General features: G+C 42.6%; 2 protein-coding genes across 2 annotated transcripts; one reads left to right on the plus strand and one right to left on the minus strand.

Moving 5' to 3' along the window:
* Window position 1: 1 nt before the first annotated feature.
* Window positions 2-5,134, minus strand: LOC136449100 (inositol polyphosphate multikinase-like). The gene is made up of 6 exons (XM_066448913.1): window positions 4,818-5,134; window positions 3,554-3,736; window positions 2,892-2,956; window positions 2,351-2,458; window positions 1,801-1,882; window positions 2-1,320 (listed from the first exon to the last, which is right to left on the minus strand). The coding sequence occupies exons 1-6, from the start codon at window positions 4,993-4,995 to the stop codon at window positions 569-571; spliced, it is 1,368 nt and encodes a 455-aa protein (XP_066305010.1). The 5' UTR covers window positions 4,996-5,134; the 3' UTR covers window positions 2-568.
* A 37-nt stretch (window positions 5,135-5,171) lies between these two features.
* LOC136448670 (nucleolar RNA helicase 2-like) lies at window positions 5,172-19,927 on the plus strand. Its single transcript, XM_066448309.1, has 15 exons — window positions 5,172-5,379; window positions 6,476-6,694; window positions 7,332-7,434; window positions 7,977-8,080; window positions 8,511-8,624; window positions 9,686-9,764; window positions 11,008-11,193; window positions 11,798-11,946; window positions 12,613-12,819; window positions 13,482-13,586; window positions 13,847-14,040; window positions 14,954-15,113; window positions 16,636-16,770; window positions 17,239-17,283; window positions 19,694-19,927. Exons 1-15 carry the CDS (start codon window positions 5,287-5,289, stop codon window positions 19,925-19,927), a joined length of 2,127 nt encoding a protein of 708 aa, XP_066304406.1. The 5' UTR covers window positions 5,172-5,286.
* The last annotated feature ends 1,386 nt before the right edge of the window (window positions 19,928-21,313 follow it).

Genomic DNA, 21,313 nt, shown 5'->3' on the forward strand with positions numbered 1-21,313 from the left:
CTCTTTGTTGGGTAAATTTCATTCACCTAATCATCATCTCTGGAAACAAGACTAAGATTTGACCACACATCATAAATATAGCTTACACCACTACTACTACTGTTACAAATGTTTAGGACAACATTCAAAATAGACCATTATAATCCATATGTAATAGCTGGCCCTTTATAGGGCTTCTGGCTAAAACAGACACTTTCCCATGAATATCATTTGAGAGGTCAAAACATCTACATTTTCCAAACATTGATTTGATATATTCTTAGGGATTCTACCACAGTATAACCGAGACCGTACGCTATGGTTAACACGTTTTCGTGTTTATTTCCTTCATAACCTATTTCAAAGACAATATGGCATGTACAAATCCATGTAAAATCATGGATTCTCCTGTCTGTTCGACAGATGAGTAGGCTTACAGGTCATTTGTCGAGGTGGGTCCTCATGTGAGAGTAGAGACCAATTTCGACGCTTGAACGGCCACAGATGCTGCACGGGAAGGAACAGACTAGACAGGGATGGAGCGCTTTTTCCTCCTCTTTGTAAAATGGTCCATCGTTTTTTGTCTTGATCACGTACCTATCTTTCCTAGATAGCTTATCAAGTTCTTTATCCCATACAGGTAGTTTTCGTCAATGTGGTCAGAAGGAAATACGTGGGCAAAGTCGATCATTCGCACATCTATCTTAGCCTCAGCCATAGAGTCTGTCTTGCTATCCCTGATTGGACAGGATAACCCATCCTCTACTGGTGGTAACCAATCAGAATCCATTTCTCTCGGTGAACCTGAGTGGCCTGTGACAGCCTGTTCTGTTAACCCTGATTTGCCCTTTGCCCCTTGACCTGACACGTGTGTATGAGGTCCGTTCACCCTTTTTGTCTTGGCTACCTCCTGTGCTGACCCAAAGGCATTCTGGGAATGGCATTCTTGCCGCAAGCTCAGGTCAGAATTGCTTACTCTGGAAACGTCTGCACCGTTTACGTCTCTCTCGGAATGTAATACTGCGGAATTAGACAATCGGTGCATTTGATTGTAAGATACGTCGTCGCTTGCTATGGTCACTGAGTGCAACGAATGGTGTGTCGCTGTCAGGCTGTGTTCTGTAGAGTACTCTGTACTGTTCTCCGCGGAGTTGGGTGAAGATTTCTCCGCGGAGTTCTCCGGCTTCCCCTCGTAAACGATGAGGAGGGAACTCGAGAAGAGGCAGATCTGAGACTGCGTTTTGATGAACCGTTTGATTCTCTCCAGTCGACACAGGATGGCCTGTAGCACTTGGACTTGCAGCGGGCAGGTACCGTCCATAGTCAGGTATTTAGTCAGACCTGTTGGACGAGAGAAATGGTACGATTGTGCTTAGAAACAAATACTATTGTAAAAGGGGAAATGATTGCGGTGGTTTTATGTTCCTGGCTTAGAGGTGACTTCTTTACATCGAACTTAGAAAAGAAGAGGAAAGTGATCTCGATCCAGTTTTACCTCACTGAAGAGCTATTCTTTCACTGATTGTGACAGAGAAGACAGACCCTATGCACAGTATTTACAGGTTCCTTGCACCCAGGAAATTCCTCTTGCTCTTTTTGACAACACAATGAACAGTGGACCATGGCTTAACGTCCCGTTCAAAAAACTACAAAAACTACAAATATGCAAAATTTGAAAAATCTACATTCAGATTCACATTTGCAACAAATTTACAACTGTGCGAGATGACATTGACAGTTTGTGTATAAAATCCCCCTATGACAAAATCAGTTTGTCCTTCAAATTGGTCTATTGATGACTTGATAAAACAAGGTTCTCACCCATGCCGACGTGGTGTTCATCAAGACTCCGCCCATACTTTTTGTCGTAGTACACCACTTCACCTGTTTTCCTCTTATAGATCTGTAAGAGAGAAAAAAACTAGAACTGAAAATCAAAGTAATGGTTTGGTCTTTCCTTGAACACGCCATTTTCTCTGTACGGCGAAATCAAATCACCACAAACTTAAGCATGCATTTACATGAAATTTCTTGCACAGTTGAGACAGGAAAGGAACGGAAAGTGATCTCGAACCAGTTTAGCTCAAATGAACTCAATGAACAGATGAGCTAATCTTCCACTGGTCGTGACAGAGAAGACAGACGCTATATACATTATTTACAAGTTCATTGTACTGGGGAAATTCCCCTAGCTCTTTTCGACAAGCACAATGAACAGTGGACCACGGCTTAACGTCCCGTCCTAGGGACTGCGATCCTTTCCGGTAGCGTGCATGTCAGGTGAGCGACACAGCCGGGATCGAACCCGGGGCTTCTAGTTCCAGAGGCAGGACCGCTAACCAACGGACTATACACACGCTACTGGACCTACCCTCATTCCCATCAGTTGAAACCCCACGATGTCGATAGGTGGATACTTCCTCTTCTCTCGCTCGATCTTGTCTGGTGTGGCCTCGAGATCATAACAGCGTCTTCCAACCTGAGTATCGACACAAGCAAGCTATTAGCTAAGGAAGGCCTGCACTAAAAAAGAAATTAGACGCCCTCTTTAATAGCTGGACGCCTTGAGGACGGCCTCTTTTCCTGGTACTTCGGCGATGTTGATTTGATTACATGTATATGGATGACATCCGTGCACGCATCAATTTTTGTCCATTACTTTAAATAGAAAAAAAGTTTTCTAACATACTGGAGGCCGTGCAAGGTAACTACAAAATGAGCAAATATATTTCATAAATTGCAAAAATGTATTACGGAAAACGGATACTAATGTCTACAATGCCAAAATCAAAGAGGAACAAACATTTTCAGCCCATAAAGTATGCTGAAAGTATGACTATGAGGGCATAGCAGCACTGTTTTGAAAAATCCCTGCATTTCAACATATAATTGAAGGATGAAATAACATTCACCTTGACATCCAGTATGCAAGGCTGGTGGAACTTTCGGGTGATGTCTTCAAGCTTGATAAAAACCTCTGGGGAAGGTCAAGGTTCACTATATGTTCCATGAATGGTTAACAACATCGCAACATTTTAAAACATGCCTTGGAAGTGCAGTTCTTTCTCTCTTTCAAAATGGACTAGCTTATAAAAATATTGAAAAGGTTTTCATATGTATGAAATATAATACATACGTATCAAAGCGAAGCAATTGTGGCATCCAATGGCCGAATGGCTAGGCTAGCAAACACAAAATAGGAAGGACATGGGTTTCATTCCTGGCAGTCCTAGCTAGTCTGTGGCAGAGGACATTCCTCACTCCATCCAGGTGTAAAAATGGGTACCTGGCTTTGGTTGGGGAGGTAAAAGGCGGTGGAAGGAGAGGGCTGGGCTCTGCCTTCCAATACTGTGTCCTAGACACAAACAGTTGAACTTCAGAAGAAGTTCGCTCACTGTTGGAGGACAGGGCTGAGTGGAGAAGAAGAACCCATTGTCCCCCGCACGTTGGCATCGCTAGATGTCCCAGTTCAAGGTTCAAGACACAAGGTTCAAGACCCATTGTCCCTTCGGCCTCAAAAGGCTATGGGACTACCTTTCCCTTTTTTTAAAATACCAAAGCAAATAAAGGATACGAGACGGGTCATCCTCAGGAACAAACTTTCCCAGGTACTTCGGCATGAACTGTCTTAAGGTAAGGAGGTCCCGATTCTTCGTGTCCTCGTCAAAAATCGTCTGGTAGAACCCGAGTTCCTTCTGCCCGCGTGGTGGCGGCTGGAGGGGTTTCAGTAGGGTCCCGTCTTCATGTTGTAACATGCCTGGAGATACACAAAAGTAGAGGTATTAAAAGCTGGTGACATCAGACTAATGACGAACAAAAAAAATTCGCCAAAAATCGATATTTCAAAATATGCTCGTAGGCACGCGTCATTCAAGTATTACTATCATGTACATTCCTGCAAAGTTATATTGATAAACATCGAAGCACAAGCCAAGGAGAGCGTCTTTTCTAAATAAGGGGCGTGGCCTTATAAATCTTGATGACCTAATCATGACATCATACTAATTTGCATGAATTATCACCTTGCTATAAGGTACTACCTGAATAAAATTAAGGTTGAGGAAGGTTTATAAAGCTTAAGAAAGGGTTTTTTTCAAAAACATCCCAAAATTCCTCAGCCACCCTTCAACAATACCTTAAGAAGAGATTGGACTGTCATATGAAACAGCACCAAGTGATGTACGACTACAGAGCTTTGGACCATCCCCAGAAACCAGAGATGACAGTGAGCTGATTTGAAGAGCGGCCTTAACTGGGAACCTGGCTGAAGCAACTCTACTCTACTTTACTCTATATAATGATTTAGCTAGTACATGTAGTGCCATGCGGCTTCACTACGACTCGCGTATTCAGCCAAGCACACTGGGTCACCGCTACTCTTCTCAATAAATGTGTTGGGTTGTTTTAAGTGCAGAGGTTTGACGCTATATATATAAGCTCCCTCATACACAGGTCCACCGACTTAAAGTTTAAATCCCCATCCGAAAGGACGATGCAACTCTTTTATCCAGTTGTGCTCAGACCCGGGTGCGCTTTGCGACACTTCCAAACCAGCAGCACTGAGGATAGGCATGAATATGTTGCGACAAAAAAACATTGTGTATATTTGGATTCGCACAAACACACACACACGTACACACATAAAGACATAGAAGCCGAAAACAAGTGCATCCTTGTGAAGAACATCCTACCTGACACTGACAGTACCTCTACTCTACTCGTATTATAACGTAAACTACTGTACGGTACTCAGTGTACGTGGTTACTTGTTTGTCGTTCGTAAATCGACTTATCTAGGAACAAGACTTCCTTGCCAGTTTTGTTGGTTAAAGCCTGACCTTTCTTGGTTTTCCCCTGCCCATACCGGTGCCCGGCGACTTGGTGCGCGAGCGGGCGGCAGCGGCGCGGAAGGGGAGGGGTGCACACCCCTTCTCGCGCTCCGCTTTTCTCCGGAGTTCTCTTCGTCTTCCCGATGTCAAGTCGATTTTTACAGGGACTCTCACTGCTTTCAGCCATACCACGATACACGTCTCATTCCCGATCGTCTGGAACAGGACCAAAACAACAGTAATTTGCAAAACTATAAAAAAAGTTTAATTTTGTGACTCCTGCCGGCCTTCCACACTTTCACTTAGTGCGCATGCCCAAGCATGAGAAATTGACCTTCGACCTTCAAAGTTTCAACTCTCCCGGCATGCATTGCGTCTTGGGGTCAATAGTGAGCCGGACGTTTCATCACCACGTGGAAGCCTCGGACGAAATTTCTCCGATTTTCTTCTGGGTTTTACTTGAATATAGTTGGTGAAAATGCCGGCACAAGTGGTTAAAAAGACGACCAAGAAGACGGTACACATGGAGGTATCTGAAGAATCGGTTTGTGAGGAGAAAGTCGGCGGAACGGTTAGTGTATTTTGGCGAAAAATGATGTTGGGTAGTTGGAACAAGTTTGGCTTTGCACCCGGATAGATATGTGAAGAATAGCCGTAAAAACGTTTCAAATAGGACCTTGAAATTAAGTGACAGATGGCATTTTTTTGTTCTTCTGTGTTCTAGCATTTCCGGCAAGTTGTTGAAATTACTTGTTATACAAGTGCGTCTACAAATTCTTATTCTGTTACACGTGGTTTCCTGGTGTCCATCTCTCCGTGTGCTCAAGTTTTACATTTTAAAGTGCAAATAATTATATAATTTTAAAGTCCAGGACGCACGTCTGTAGCCATGCCAGTTTAAGAAAGCACAAAACTATTTTCCAAATGTATTTAGTTTTCTCTGAAGGTGCAGGGTCTAGACAGCTGAATGCAGGCTCATGAAAAAAATTATAAAAGCTTAATAGTGAATAACAGTATTTGACAATAAATTAATGGGGCTTTGATTCAATACGTGACAATCCTATGATGACATTGAGCTCCCTCTTCTGAAGAAAAGTTGAGGAAACGCTCTAAACCGAACCCATTACACTATCTGAGGATTGTCATTGTGCTGCAAATATGAACTCCGTGATTATGAAGCACATAAATGTACCTATAAATTATTTGTATAGCCGGAATAACTTAGCCTCTACCAGGCTTCGCGGATGGCTGGAAATATAGTAGAAATTGGCCAAATAGAGTGAATAGTATGCCAAGGAAGTCGGCTACAGACAGAGGGTCTAATAGACCATCAGCAAACTGTACCCCTATAGCAGACTAACTCCTCTTGCATGTTTTTCTGTCTATTTGGCCAATTTCTACTCTTTTCAGCCGCCTCTGGAGCCTGGTAGAGGCCAGGTATAACTGTCCTTTGGGGTAACCAGTGTCATAGGTGTAACACACCAGCTTCGTAAGCATGCGGAGTGGCAGCAGCTGGTTATAGTACACTGAACTAATTGTCACACCCAACCTTCGCACATCTAGCTGTACGTGGCTATCTAGTGAGGGTACTCCCTCTTAACTCCTTAGTGGGCAGGGCTGAGAAAGCCAATGTGATTGACATGTGTCTACTTTTCACTTCTTCACAGCCAGAGAAAACCAAGAAGGACAAGAAAAGTAAGAAGAGGAAGTTGGAGACAGAGACTGCCAAACCCGTGAAAGCTGTAGAAGAAGAACCGGAGAAGAAGAAGAAAAAGAAGACCAAAGCAGAGGATGACACACCCAAGAAACAAAAGAAGAACAAGGAAAAGAAGATAAAAGTGGAAAATGGCCATGTGGAGAACGGTGCTTCTGGATCAGATATAGAGGTTAGTGTTGAATTACACATGCCTCTTAAGGTTTATAATTAAGTACACCACGAAGGGGAGCACACTAGATCAGGGTTCTGGCCAGCACCCATCATTCCGTCAACCTTGACGGACAAAAATCCATGAGTAAAGATTTAAAAATGTACAAATTTGAATGAATTGATAGAAGTTTGTACACTACAAGGTCTAAAATAAAAGACTCTTTGTAGGATCTTTCTATTAGGATCTTTCCGTAAATGGGAATTGGGATGAAGGAAAAAATTTCAAGCTAGCTAGTAGAACCCTGCACTTGATACTGTAATTCTTAAAATCTTTGCGTTGGTTTTATGTTCACAGTTTTTGCTGTGACCTCACCACTGTGATTTTAAAACCACTGGTGTTTCCATTACTGTATAGTATGTGACTATAGCACTATCGCGAGTATAGCACTATCACAAACTTAAAACCCCTGTGAACAATCCATTTTCTCCTTGCTGCAAAATAAGATCACTGCGGACTTTAAGCTAAAGGCATCCACGCTAGAACATTAGTTTATGTTGTACATTGTTCTTTGATTTTGACGGAGTGAGAACCAATGTTTAACTACATACATCATGTTGAGCTCTAGCGGTAACTGTCTCACCCATTTTCTCACAAGGATGCGAATGAAAACGGGGCAACTGAAAATGGGACCATCACTAGAGAGGAGGGAGACTTTGAGAATTTCCGCATCTCAGCACAGACAGTTACAAAACTGAAAGGTATGTACAATGATGATCTGTTTGCTATATCAAGATTCAGGTTATATACAAATTATAAAAGGTTTGGAAGAGGTAGCAGGGTTTTTTTCGAATGAGGGGCACTATGCCCCCATGCCATAAGCAGGCCCCCTATACTGGGAAGCAGATCCTCTTACAAGTATGAAATTCTGATTGACCAGGGATGCTACTGGGTCACATGTGACCACAGTCTTCAACTGTTAGAATGACTCCTCTAACAGTTATTTTGCCCCTCAGGAAGCCTTAGAAATGCCCTTTGACTTAAAATCCTCTAAAAGTGCATACCGTGGAACAGTGGAACCCCCACCACCACTCCCGTTTGGTTGCTCTGCTTCCATGCAATGCCTTTATACGATATTCATTCATTTCTCTCTGCTGCCTAACTTTGTGACCAATAGAGAATGGGGTGCCAAACGGCTACGTCAGTGTGCTAAAAGTTAAACCTCAATCATTAGTCAGTGGTGGTGTTGCTAAATTGTTGCAGGATAAATATTTTGACAAACCTGTTTTAATCATTTTTCCAGCCCGTAGCGTGGTGAAACTGTTCCCAGTTCAGTACAACACCTTTGACCTTGTGTACGACGGCTGGGATGTCATCACTCAGGCCAGAACGGGAACTGGAAAGACGGTAGGCAAATCACTTCTTTTCTAAACAAGTGAATTTTTTTTTTATGAGAGCGGAGTGTTGTCTGGATATATGTGTGTGCATGTGCATTTGTACCTACGTGTATGTGGGTGTGTTTGTGTTTCCGCTCTGCAATTTCTATGTGGTCTGTCAGACGGTGTGAACTCTCTGATTGCTTTGTTACATCAATGAAAAATGGAGGTATTGTTTTGGCCGTGTGAGTGTGTTTATGTGTGTTTCTAGAGCAATAATGTAAGGTCCTCTTAATGGATTGTAATATTATCTGGTAAGTGGGTAGGTCTTGGAGAGATGATTGTTAAGGGTTATTTTGAGCACCCTGGCAGCTATCTTTGCTACTGCAGCAGAAGTTCTGGTTTTTGTACATGTATCCCTTGTACTGGACTCACCGGGGTCTTTTTTTTTCTCATTGAAGCTGGCCTTCAGCATCCCACTGGTTGAGCGCCTGCAGAAGGACGGAGTGTCGACCAAGCGCGGCAGGGCACCGTCGGTCATCGTGCTCGCTCCGACCAGGGAACTGGCCATTCAGGTATGCACACCTGTACCATTTAAGGCTTTTTCTATAAGCTAGTCAATAACTACATCAATATTAACAGATAGTCTACTGAAACCAGCTCAGGTGCGCACCCGGGGGAGCCACACGCTCAAATTTCAACCACTTAACGCCCGGACAGACTCTTACAAACATTCATTCTTCCCCCGCACCATTCCCAAGTGGAACGCCCTGCCTGGCGCGGTTGTTACGGCTCCCACTGTTGAGTCATACCATGCCAGGCTGGAGGCCTGCCCGCCTTAGCCTGGGAACTTCTTCCCCCCCTAATTTGCCCCTCGCGGGGTTACTTGGGGGCTATCGAAGTTGAAGTTGAAGTGTACCTAAACCCTAGACCTGTACTGGTAAAATTGTTTACGTATGGATAGAAAGTGTATTATGCTAGGGTCACATTTCCTATCAGGGGCCCGGTCGGGCAGTTTGCGGGAACGAAAAGTATGACATAGAAGACAACAAAAGACATAAACGTAAAGCTGGTTATACATAAGCATGATCTGTGTATATTTCTTGATATGAATTTTTATTTTACGTTCCCGCAAACATCCTGGCCGGGCCCCGGTTTGGAAATGTGACCCTAGCATTAGTAGGGACTGTGTACCTAAACCCTGGACCTGGACCTGTAACATTGTTTAGGAACAGGTCTGGACCTGAACATTAAGTGTTCCCGTACCTGTACCTAAAGAAACTAAAACTAAGATAACTGTAGGTAAATCCTTTGACAGAGATGACAACCTTGCACCTGAGAATTAAGTAGAATAATCTTGGCACATTAGAATTAAGTAGTTAATAGTTCTTATATAAGTAGTCAATAATTCTTTCAGAAGAGAGCCAGTTGGAAATTTGTAACCCTTTTTTTAGGGGGGTCAGACAGTTTCCAAACAAACTGATAAGGGGCATTCTTCACTGAATGATGGCTGTTGATATTTGGTGCCAGTGTTTCTTTAAGAAGTGTTTTTGTGTCATAATTTCTATGCATCTGACCAACTTTAAAGGTGGTTCCTTAGTGAATTTTGACAGTACTGTACATCTGTTTGTTCCAGGTTTATGAAGACTTTAAGAGTATCAGCACCAAACTGACCTCGTTTTGTGTGTATGGAGGAACTCCCTACCCCCCACAGAGTAAGTCAAATGATTATTTTATCTCGTCATTACATAATCAGGATTTTCCTAGAAACATTGGGCTAGATGACTGTCAGATGCTTATTTAGCTGTCGAAAACTTTATGTGACCCCGAACAGTTTAGTTGCTCAGAAAGACTCACCTTTCTGACCAAGGAATAAAAACAACACCAAAATTTTTACCCTTCCCTGTTCGTCATACCTTTGTGTCTCCCCATTCTGGAGCTGAAACCATGTCTGGACATTTTTGTTTCCCTTTGTTTCATCAATTTCAATTTTCTCTGTGACTATTCTGACGACTTACTTGACACTAAATTACGCACATATAATTTGCCGGTTATTATTCTGTTAGTCTTAGTTCAAAGTATTCTGTTAAACTTGTTTTATGCTGAGTTGTATTTTTTATAATTTTCTTGTTATTTTATATACTGTATACATATTGCTGTATCTCGTTTATCCCCCCCAGACCCCTTTTGTGTGGATCCATGACAGTGGGGTTTAACATACAGCCAGAGGAAATGTTGTGCCTTGGATCGGAGCACAAACGTGTTGTGCCTCGTTCTGCAGCACAGCTACATAGTTTTCACTGTAATTGGGCTAGTACCAGGGTTGTCTCCAGGACCCAGAAAAATTCACTCCGTCCGTCCAAAAATCTGTACCCATGACATGAGATTAATGCTCTATTTTCGTAGCTGAAATCAAAGATTTAACAGCAAAAATTGACAACATGGGCTCCCAGACAATTAGTGGGGCAGAACAAAATCTAAAGCTAGAGATAGCCCTGCTGTAACCACATCTCAATCCCAGTCTTTCCTCGGAGGGACTCTGATTCCAATCTGTCATAGGACAATCCATGATTGTCCGTAACCACAATCTGTTCTGTAACATACACATTGCCATGCAACCACTTTCACCTCTCGTGGGGTCGTGTGGCGTAACAGCAGGTTTTTCGGCCCAGAACCTAGCGGTCCTGGGTTCGAATCGGGAAAAGGCACTAGACACGACTTTCCTCACTCCACCCAGTTGTAAAAGCGACAACACCAGCAATGGCTGCCTATGTCTCACGTGTAATACACTATTGCACTCCAAAAATAGTTATTCAAGCAACTGGATAAAATTTTGAAAATTTTATCCAGTTGCTTGAGTAACTATTTTTGGCATATCTTACTACCTGGATGTCTAACCTTCATCAACACACTATTGCACTGTTGCAATTCTGATTCAAACAAATCTCTCTCGTACAGACGACGCCATCAACAGGGGCCTGGACATCCTGGTGGGCACGCCCGGGCGCATCCAGGACCACGTGAGGAGCGGCCGACTGAACCTGTCGGAGCTGCGGCATGTCGTGTTGGACGAGGTGGATCGCATGCTGGAGATGGGGATGGTGGAACAAGTGGACGAAATTCTAGAAGCTGCCTACAAGAAAGGTACGTTCTAGTCTTATGTAGTGTTTGTAGTCCGGTGGTTATAACTCTGCCTCTGGACCAAGAAACAACAAGTTTGAATCCCACTGTGTCGCATGTCGCAATACTAATCTCAATCCTATGATGACATTGAGCTCCCTCTTCTGAAGAAAAGTTGAGGAAACGCTCTAAACTGAACCCATTACACTATCTGAGGATTGAATTGAATGGTTATGTTTTTTATGTCGTTGGTGCGTGTGTGTGTCGACTTTCTTCTTCCGCTTTTGATGTGTCGTGTTCTAGACCTGCCATGGTCTGGATTTTTGAGAGGTAGATAGCTCTTGGAGCAGAGAGTACGTGGTGTAGGTTTCTGTCTGTATCTGTATCTATATAGCCGGTATAACCGCCATTCTGCGTAACACACCAGCTTTGCTGGCAAGCACAGCCAGGGCTACCCAATAGCCGAAGGCTATTTCAAAGGGTTAGCCCTGGTAACTGGACAATATACTTAGTTCAATACAAACTTTCACACATTCAGACGTTTACGACTAAAATACGACTAAATTACGACTAAAATACATATCAAGGCGTACACAAGATACAAGACTAAAATCCCTGCTTCTTTCAGATGACAAGTCACAGAATCCACAGACGCTGTTTTTCTCGGCCACGCTGCCAAACTGGGTGCACGAGGCGGCCGGGAAGTACATGAAGGCAGAGCCCAAGCACGTGGATATGATCGGCACTGAGCAGAACAGAAGCGCCACCACAGTCGAGGTATGGTACTGCATTGTCATCGTAGTCATACTTGTGTCGGTGATCAAATTCTTCTCTTTACATGATCAGCATCCATCATATGAAATGAAAATGAAATATGTTCAGTGGAATTATTTTGTAGCACTAACATTTTGGACATAAATCATATGACCTTTTAGGTTCATTACATGAAACACTGGTACACATTATAGTGATGGCGAATTTAGAAACCTTTGTATATAATACTGAAAAATTGATTTTTCTTTTACATTTTGACCATTCTGTGTTAAACAAACCCATGTCAACTTATATTCTTAAAATCACAAAGAGACAAAAAAAAGCTGAAGCTATGTCTTACAGTAGTTTTAAAACCATTTTTCAGATTAGAAGTCCTGTCACTATATGTACTTAATCATGATTTTTGTATTTGTATTTCAGCACTTAGCCTAAAAGGACATGAATGTACAATAAAACTTTAAAGGCTGTCATCATTAAGAATTACTCCTTTTTTTCCCCACCAGCACCTTGCTATCCCCTATGTAGCGTAATCCCCTTAACTGTTTGTGCCAGTTTCTGTCTTGATTGAAGACCACAGTTTCCTTTATCAGGTACAGGTCTGGTACCTATACCTGATGTTAGGTACACATCCCTAGTATTAACGGTTCCCCCGTTTTTTTTCCCGACCAGCACCTTGCTATCCGGTGCGGCTGGCAGGCTCGCGCGCCCGTCATAGCCGACATCATAACCTTGTACAGCGGCCAGCACGGCCGGGCCATGGTCTTCTGTGAGACCAAGAAGGAAGCCAACCAATTGGTCCTAGAGGGGGTCCTGAAACAGGAGGCTCAAGTGCTACATGGGGACATCCCCCAGGCACAGAGGGAGCTGACACTAAAGGTGAGAGGTCAAGGTCACGGGCAGCCTTGTCATAACCAAGTGCCGACCGGTATATACTGCAGTTTTTGATTTGTGCTTTTATGTATCGTCATATAATTTCTAGCGTCATGTTGGCGTAACAGTTAGGGTTGTTGAGCCTGATCACCCAGGGGTCCCGGGTTTGAATCCCATGATATGCCACGATGTTGTGTGCTTGGAAAAGGCACTATACACTTCCTCCCTCCACCCAGGTGTAGAAATGGGTACCTAGCTGTGTACTTCGGTTGGTAAAAAGCGGTGGAAGGAGAGGGATGGGCTCTGCCTTCCAATACCTAGCCCTAGACACGGTGGATAACTACCCACTGCCCCTACGGCCTCAAACTGGCTACGGGACTACCTTTACCTGTTGTAATTTTTATCTACTAATAAAATTGATAACTTCAAGGTGTCTATGACTTGTTTGTAGTCCTTACATACTGACCGCTAATTTATCATTCAGATCTTCTCTATCAAGTGTCACTTGGTAGATAGTCACACAAAGAATAGAATTTTTCTAATACCATCTCAATTTTCTTAGATAAGTTAACTGATAATACAAATTTTGCCCCCATTTGTGCTGACCAATGGTGTGTCTAGTAAGTTCAACCACAGTCTGTACTGACCAATGGCGTGTCTCATTGCAGAGCTTCCGTGGGGGGAACGTCCAGGTTCTGGTAGCGACGGACGTGGCGGCGCGGGGTCTGGACATTCCTGAGGTCGACCTGGTGGTGCAGTGTGAACCGCCGTCGGTGAGTAGCTGGTGAAATTGAATGTGATCTCGATCCAGTTTAGCTCACTGAAGAGCTATTCTTCCACAGAGGAGACAGTATTTACAGGTTCATTGAACCGGGGAAATTCCCCTAAAAAGTAGCTCTCTGCGACAAGCACAATGGACAGAAGACCACGGCTTAACCTCCCGTCCTAAGGACTGCAACCATTTCCAGTAGCGTGCATGTCTGGTAAGCGGTCAAATCTTGGAAAGTCATCAAGCTTCTGTTGCTTTCCACAGGACGTTGACTCATACATCCACAGGTCCGGGCGCACGGGCCGCGCCGGGCGGACAGGCGTCTGCGTCTGTTTCTACAAGCCCAACAGGGAACAAGATCTGCGGTTCGTTGAGAGGAGGGCTGGGATCAAGTTCCGCCAGATCAACGCTCCGCAGCCTGACGATATCGTGAAGGCAGCAGCCAACGACTCAGCAAGGTGAGGACAGGCTTAGATGTACCATGATGCACTTGATGGAAACATGATTTGAACTCCCCTCCCCCATGTTTTTCTCCAGCTCTTGTTTCCCCAAAGCATTTTCCTTGCAGTTGAACACTCTTTTTTGCTTGACATGTCTTTTTATATGATCTTTTTATATCCTTCTTCAAATTGTTTTTGTTCCCTGTTACTTTGGTATTAAATGACGCTACATTTATCTTTGCATTGTATTTATTTGAACCGACATTCATACTTTGCTTGTTATTTCTTGAGTTTAGTTCAGTTCTGTATGAGATGTGTTGCTGTATCTCGTTTATCCCACCCAGACCCCTTTTGTGTGGATCCATGACAGTGGGGTTTAGCATACAGCCAGAGGAAATGTTGTGCCTTGGATCGGAGCACAGACGTGTTGTGCCTCGTTCTGCAGCACAGCTACATAACTTGTGTACTTAAAGAATTTTGATGTACCTGTAACATTGTTAAGGCACACAGCTTAATCATGATATACATGACAAAGGAGCTTTTTTTTTCAAATAAGATCTCCTCGAATGAAGGACTTAATTTTGGCTTAACATCCTGTCCAAAACACCACAAGGTGGTCTTGCGGTTAGGGTTGTTGACTAAGAATCTAAAGGTTCTGGGTTTGAATCCCTAGCAGGCCCCAATGTTGTGCTCTTGGGAAAGGTTCTTTACATCTATTTCCTCATTTGTCTTAGGTGTAAATGGGTACCTAGCTTGGGTTAGGACTGAGGATTAATTTGGAGTTGGAGCCCCGAAGGCAGTTAGATGCTAAATACAACATCGCTCTGGCAGCTCCTGCGACGACAATGGCGCCCAAATGTAGCAGCTCTGCTGTTCCTTTGGACCTCTGGTTAGATATTTTGTAAAAACGATAAACCTTCCCTTCACTCAGGGCCATCGAGGAGGTCCCAGACAAGATGCTGACCCATTTCCAGGAGGCTGCGGAGAAACTGATCGCGGAGAAGGGCGCGGTGAACGCTGTTGCCGCGGCGCTGGCGGTCATGTCGGGATCCTCCGAGATCAAGAAACGGTCGCTGCTGAACGCAGATGAGGTAAAGATGTTCACTTGAGATTGCAAAGCAATTCTTCATTGCAGTGTAAGGGTGATGTTGATCCCTGGTTCTTAGGATACTGCTACGAGAGATCTTCACAGATAAAACTCAGACAGAAATAGGGTTGAGAAACAACAAACCACAGTCGTACAATTGTACATGAAAACACATGCTAAGAACGGATTACTAAGATCGAGTGTTACTGTTAGTGCCTTCTGAATAACTGCTATCAACTGCTTGTATCTTTAAAATGAGATTTTAGCCCTACTTGCACCCAGCCCCAGTTTAATTACGAGCCATCCTCGGCGAAGTGAAACATTAACAGGACATTTGTTGCTTTTTGTGTCTTGATTGAATCATGATTTGAAAGGAACTCCCCTCCCCCATTTTGTTTTCAAGCTCATATTTCTCCAGAGCATTTTCCTTGCTGAACCTTTTTTGCTGGACATGTCTTTTAATATCTTTCTTCAAATTGTTTTTGTTCCCTGTTGCAATTGCTTTGATATATGAAATGATGTTACATTTATCTTTCCCTTGAGTTTATTTATCTATTTATTTGAACCGACATTCATACTTTGCTGTTATTTTTTAGTTGTGCTCAGTTCTGTATAAAATACATTGCCATTTATTTTTCTAGTTTTGTTGAGTTCTGTATGATATGTTGCTGTATCTCGTTTATCCCACCCAGACCCCTTTTGTGGATCCATGACAGTGGGGTTTAGCATATAGCCAGAGGAAATGTTGTGCCTTGGATCGGAGCACAGACGTGTTGTGCCTCGTTCTGCAGCACAGCTACATAACTTGTGTACTTAAAGAATTTTAAATCTCAAACTTTTTTGTGAAAACAAGAGTTTGGTACTACATTGTACTACTACTGTAAATGTAGAAATGTTTGCTGTGGTTTTATGTTCGCGGTTTTCGTGGTGAACTCTTCAGCGCGAAGTTAAAACCACTGCGAAACTTTTGCCCACCTATTACTGTAGCTCTACTATTGTTTCAAACGGGAACTTCAAACCACAGCGAACACTCCATTTTCTCCCTACCGTGAAGTAAAAACCATGCGAACTTAAATGCATTTACAGCCAGGGTTGTCTTCAGCTTTGATTTTTTTTCCGTCCCACTCATTGTTTGGGAGCCCATGTTGTTGATTTTCGTTGTTGAATTTATCATTTCAAGCTTACGAAAATACCCTCTCATCAATTTCATGTAAAAAAGTTCAGAGTGTTTGGACGAATTGGGTGGAATTTCATCTTCATCATCATCGTCGTCGCCGCTTTCCACGCACTTCTGTCCAGAGCCTGCCTTCTCACTCCTTCCCAAGTGAAGCCCAGTTCCTCCAAGTCTCTGATGACAGTTTTCTCCCATGTAACCTGAATTTGTAATGTGGAATTTTGTCCGTCCCAAGAAGCAAATATTCCGTCCTTGGATGGATGGTCCTGGAGACAGCCCTGGTACTAGCCCAAGGAAAGCTTGTTGATACTATAGAGAATGAACACTCTGTTGTTGCTTTTCTGCCGTACAGGGTTTCACGACAATGCTGTTCCACACGGATCGCCCAATCCGCGGGAAGGGCTACTTCTGGACAGCGATAAAGCGGAGGTTTGGCGAAGATATCGACCAGAACGTCAAGGGAATGACCATGTTCACTAACAACAAGGTAAGTGTTTTTTTTATTGTATCTTTTAAAAAAGACAGTTCAGTCGCTACAACTGGATAAGATTTGTAGATTACTTCTGTGCGTTTTGAGTGACAGCCATGTGCAAGCACGTCAAACCCCCAGATGATGGAGAACAGAAGATTTTAAACTGGATAGTGAGTGAGTGAGTGAGTGAGTGAGTGAGTGAGTGAGTGAGTGAGTGAGTGAGTGAGTGAGTTGGTGAGCCAGCCATCACTCTCTTCAGCATCACTAGAATGTGGAAGGTAAGATGCAGAGAAACGTCTTAAAAAGATAAAGAATTTCCAAGACTTGTTGTCAAATTATGGAATGACAGAAGCTGGGAAAAAGCCTGGAATACTGCAGGTAGATGTTCTCCCAGCAGGCACATCTATTTGTTTTCGTACTTAGCATTTTGGTTGTGATGATTTCTGATGACTAAGGTTGTTTTCCCTTCTTCCCTATTCACAGGGAGTTGCTTTTGACGTGCCATCCTCCATGGAAGACCAGTTTTTGGTAAGTCATGTTTGCTCAGTAAGAGCGATGTTGGACTAGCAGTGTTGAATGTTACCAGCAGAATTTCTAGACATAGATACATTGTATTACGGGTATTCACTACTACTGTAAATGCAGAAATGTTCGCAGTGGTTTTATGTTTGTGGTTTTTGCGGTGACCGTTTCACCGTGAACCTAAAACCACTGAGCATTTTGTCCACTACAGTAGCAGTTTGGGACTATAGTGCTGCGAACTGGGGATGTCCCTAAAGCTCAACGTACTGGAAGCAGTCTCACAGTTGAGCTCCTGGTTCTAATAAGGTGCTAAACTGGGAGACCCTGGTTCTATCCTGGGTCAAGACATTATGATTGTCTTTCGCAAGGGATGTAAAATGGGGGTCCCCTGTTTGACAAGGTGCTTTCCAGCATGATAAAGGGGAAGGGCTAGCAACCTCTCCCTGTAAAAATATACCTTGCTACTGAAACAGCAAGGAAAGTAGGCGCTACAAGGGTATTAACAATTACCAATAAACGAACGATGCACTGATATTGCACAAATACCAAATAGATAAGTTGTTCAAAAATACTTATAACTACCAGTCTGACCAAGGGGAAAAATACATGTGCACCTTCCTTCTTAACCCATCCCTATTATTCATACCTTTGTATCCCAAAATCCCCAAAAGTTATATCTTTATTTGGACGTTACTATTTTCCGTTGTTCCTTTTATATACTGTAGTGACTGCTGTCATCAATATTGTTTTAATTCTCTGATCTTCAACTTTTTTGTTTCACTTACTTCACAATAATCTATGTTTTATATAGTTTGCTTGTTATTTCTCAAGTCTCGTTGAGTTCTGTATGAAATATGTTGCTATCTATTTTTATCTCCATGAAAAATGGAGATAAAAATGGAGATATTGTTTTTGGCGTGTCTGTGTGTGTGTGTGTTTGTGTTTCCGGACTCTTGTAGTCAGCATAACTCAAGAACCTCTTGATGGATTACAATGATATTTGGTATGTGGGCGGGTGTTGTGAAGCCGAAGGTCAGGGTTGATTTTGGGCCCCCTGGTATGTGACCTTGGTACTGCAGCAGAACTTCAATTTTTGTATCTTTTGACCTGGACGTGCTGTGGTCTTGATTTTTGGGTGGGAGATAGCTTGTGATGTAATAAAGAAGTGGTGTAGGTTTGGGCCCCCTAGCAGCTTGCTCTGGAACTGCAGGGGCGTTATTGTGAAAATCTTCTAAGGAGTATAACTGAACAAAGGAACAACGGATTTCCATGATATTTAGTATGCAGGTAGCTTAGACAGAGATATACACAATTAAGTGCAAATTATGCTAATTGGGACTTAATTTGCATAGATAATGAGGGAAATCTATATTTGCTGTGTTTTCCATTATAAGACTCAAATACATGTAACATATGTACTTTATGGAAAGTGGAGCATCAACAGATACCAATTATGCAAATAAATTTCTGATTTGCATAATTAATGCAAAAACACAGAAATTCATCAAATTTGAAAATTATAGGACTCAATATTGCAACATGTTTAAGTAAGATAAAGGTGTTTATGATAAAGCATATATTATGTAAATGTGTAAGTCATTTGCATAAATAGACTTGTTCATGGAGATATGAGGTCGCGGAACTCTTGTTTAAAGTTTTGTTGAGTTCTGTAAAAGATATGTTGCTGTATCTTGTTTATCCCACCCAGACCCCTTTTGTGTGGATCCATGACAGTGGGGTTTAGCATACAGCCAGAGGAAATGTTGTGCCTTGGATCGGAGCACAGACGTGTTGTGCCTCGTTCTGCAGCACAACTACATAGTTTTGACTACAATAACTACTTAACAAATCTAATCCTCTTCTAAAGTGTCTTTTGTTGTAACTGCTGTCTCCTTGTGTATTTCCTTGATACCCTTTTGTAGGTTCTTGAAATTTACTACCTGAACTTCTTGAGATGTCCCTGTAGCTCAACTGGTAGCAGCCTCACTGTTTAGTTCCTGGTTCCAATTTGTTGCTAACTGGGAGACCCTGGTTCAATCATAGGAAGGGCATCTCGGTTGGGGCTGCACTCATCTTTCAGAAGGGACGTGAAATGGGGGTCCCGTGTTCGAGGAGGTGCAAGTGAAAGGGGAAGGGCTGTCAACGCCTCCCTGTAAAATGTACAAATGTACCCTGCTACTGAAACAGCAAAGAAACACTATGTACCACAAGGGTCTGAACAAACTGAACGATCCTGAACTTCTTAATGAATGTAGATAAATATTGTATATCGGTGTTGAGTCTCAGTTTTACTGTAAATATCAACGCCATCCAGGCTTGTTTGAACAAGTATCTGCAAGGTTGATATTCAAATAAAGAATTGAATGAGATGAATTGAATGAGAATGTTTTCTTCATGGGAATTTGTTTCTCCACAGGACACATTCCAAGGTTCCTACGATTCCCGTCTGGAAGTGGCTACAGAACTTCCCGACTTGGAGCAGAGGATGGACAGCAGGAGAGGGGGGAGGGGCTTCGGCAGGGGGGGAGGGGACAGAAGAGGGTTCAGGGGGAGAGGGGGAGGAGGAAGATTTAGTGGAGGGGGTAGGGGCAGACCTGGGGGATTTGGTGCAAACAGGGGTGGTGGGGGCGGCAGACACACGAAGTGGTGATGTCATCATTAACTGTGCACACAGTTGGATGACCGTAACAGATGAAGAGTTTTTCACATGGGAGTGTGAATGTACATGTGTAAGGCTAAAAAAAGTGTATTTCTTGTTTGACAGATCTCAAACAAGTCAAATTTGCTTTGCCTTACAGAGATATACAGACGAGAGATCGTTGGAGTAAAACTGCACACATGTTGTCTCTAAGATTCACATACGACTTGTATCTTTAGGCCACACCAATTTATTTCTCAGACATTTTGAAGTAAAAATTTAGCAAGCGCTCAAGATGAAACAAAAGGCTGGGAGGAAAGCTTGCATCTTACTACATTATTTACTGTAATTCTTGTTTCTTTCACTGTAACTAAATGTTCACTGTTTTCACGGTCACCTCTGTACCATGAACTTATCATCATTGTGAAAAGAACCTTTTGTAATTATTCATTATTCCTTCAGACATCCGTTTTGTAAATCACTTGCCGCCACCGTGAAGTTAAAGTTCAGTGAAAATGTCCATTTTCCTGACACCGTGAAATTTTGCTACTGTGAAGATACAGTGAATTACAGTGTTCACTCCCTGAAACTGTGTATATCAAGATATGGCTTTGAGGCTTAGTTTTCAATTTGAAATTTCAATTCAACATCATTTTTTAGATCTGAGAACCGACAAATAAAATTGGTGTGGCTTTATGTATTACTAGTATGTAGTCCGAGGTATCTTGGCATTGAGGATGTTACTTCACATGAGGTATGGATGAAGTCGGGTCTTGTGGTGTACCAGTTTCTCAGGAATTACAGCTGTTTGTCTAGATAGGGTCACACTTATCTATTAAGGGCCGATTCACATTTGTGCATATATGCAAGTCCGTATGAGTTGCATATTGACATTTATTTTGGCTTAGGTAAAGTTTGCCGGAAAGAAGTTGTTTTTAACTTTGATCCAGCGTTGTGCAATATGGTTATCAAACAATTTGGCCTCAAGCTTTACCTAAGCATTAAAATGTTAATATGTTACTTGTGTGGACGTGAATACATGCACAAGAGTGAGCGGGCCCTAACAGAAACTAGTCCGAGTTATCTTTGCATTGAGGATGTTACTTCACATGAGGGAGTTGGGTCTTTTAGTGTACCAGTGTCTCAGGTATTACAACCATTTGATTAGATGGAGTCATACTCATCTATTTATAGAAACTTGGTGTCAGTTGAATCAATTCAAAGGTTTGATTAACACTGTAAATAGATTTTTGTCCAGTTGGACTGTACTGCAACCTGACTGAAAGGAAAATATTTGACTAACATTCTCATATTAGTTCATCCGTGTTTTTTTTCTTGTCTAGAGGATATGAAGTTTGTCTATGACACGAGCCACAGCAAAAATGTAGTATTTTAAAA

This window comes from Branchiostoma lanceolatum, chromosome 14 (genome assembly GCF_035083965.1).
Source record: "Branchiostoma lanceolatum isolate klBraLanc5 chromosome 14, klBraLanc5.hap2, whole genome shotgun sequence".
NCBI lineage: Eukaryota > Metazoa > Chordata > Leptocardii > Amphioxiformes > Branchiostomatidae > Branchiostoma > Branchiostoma lanceolatum.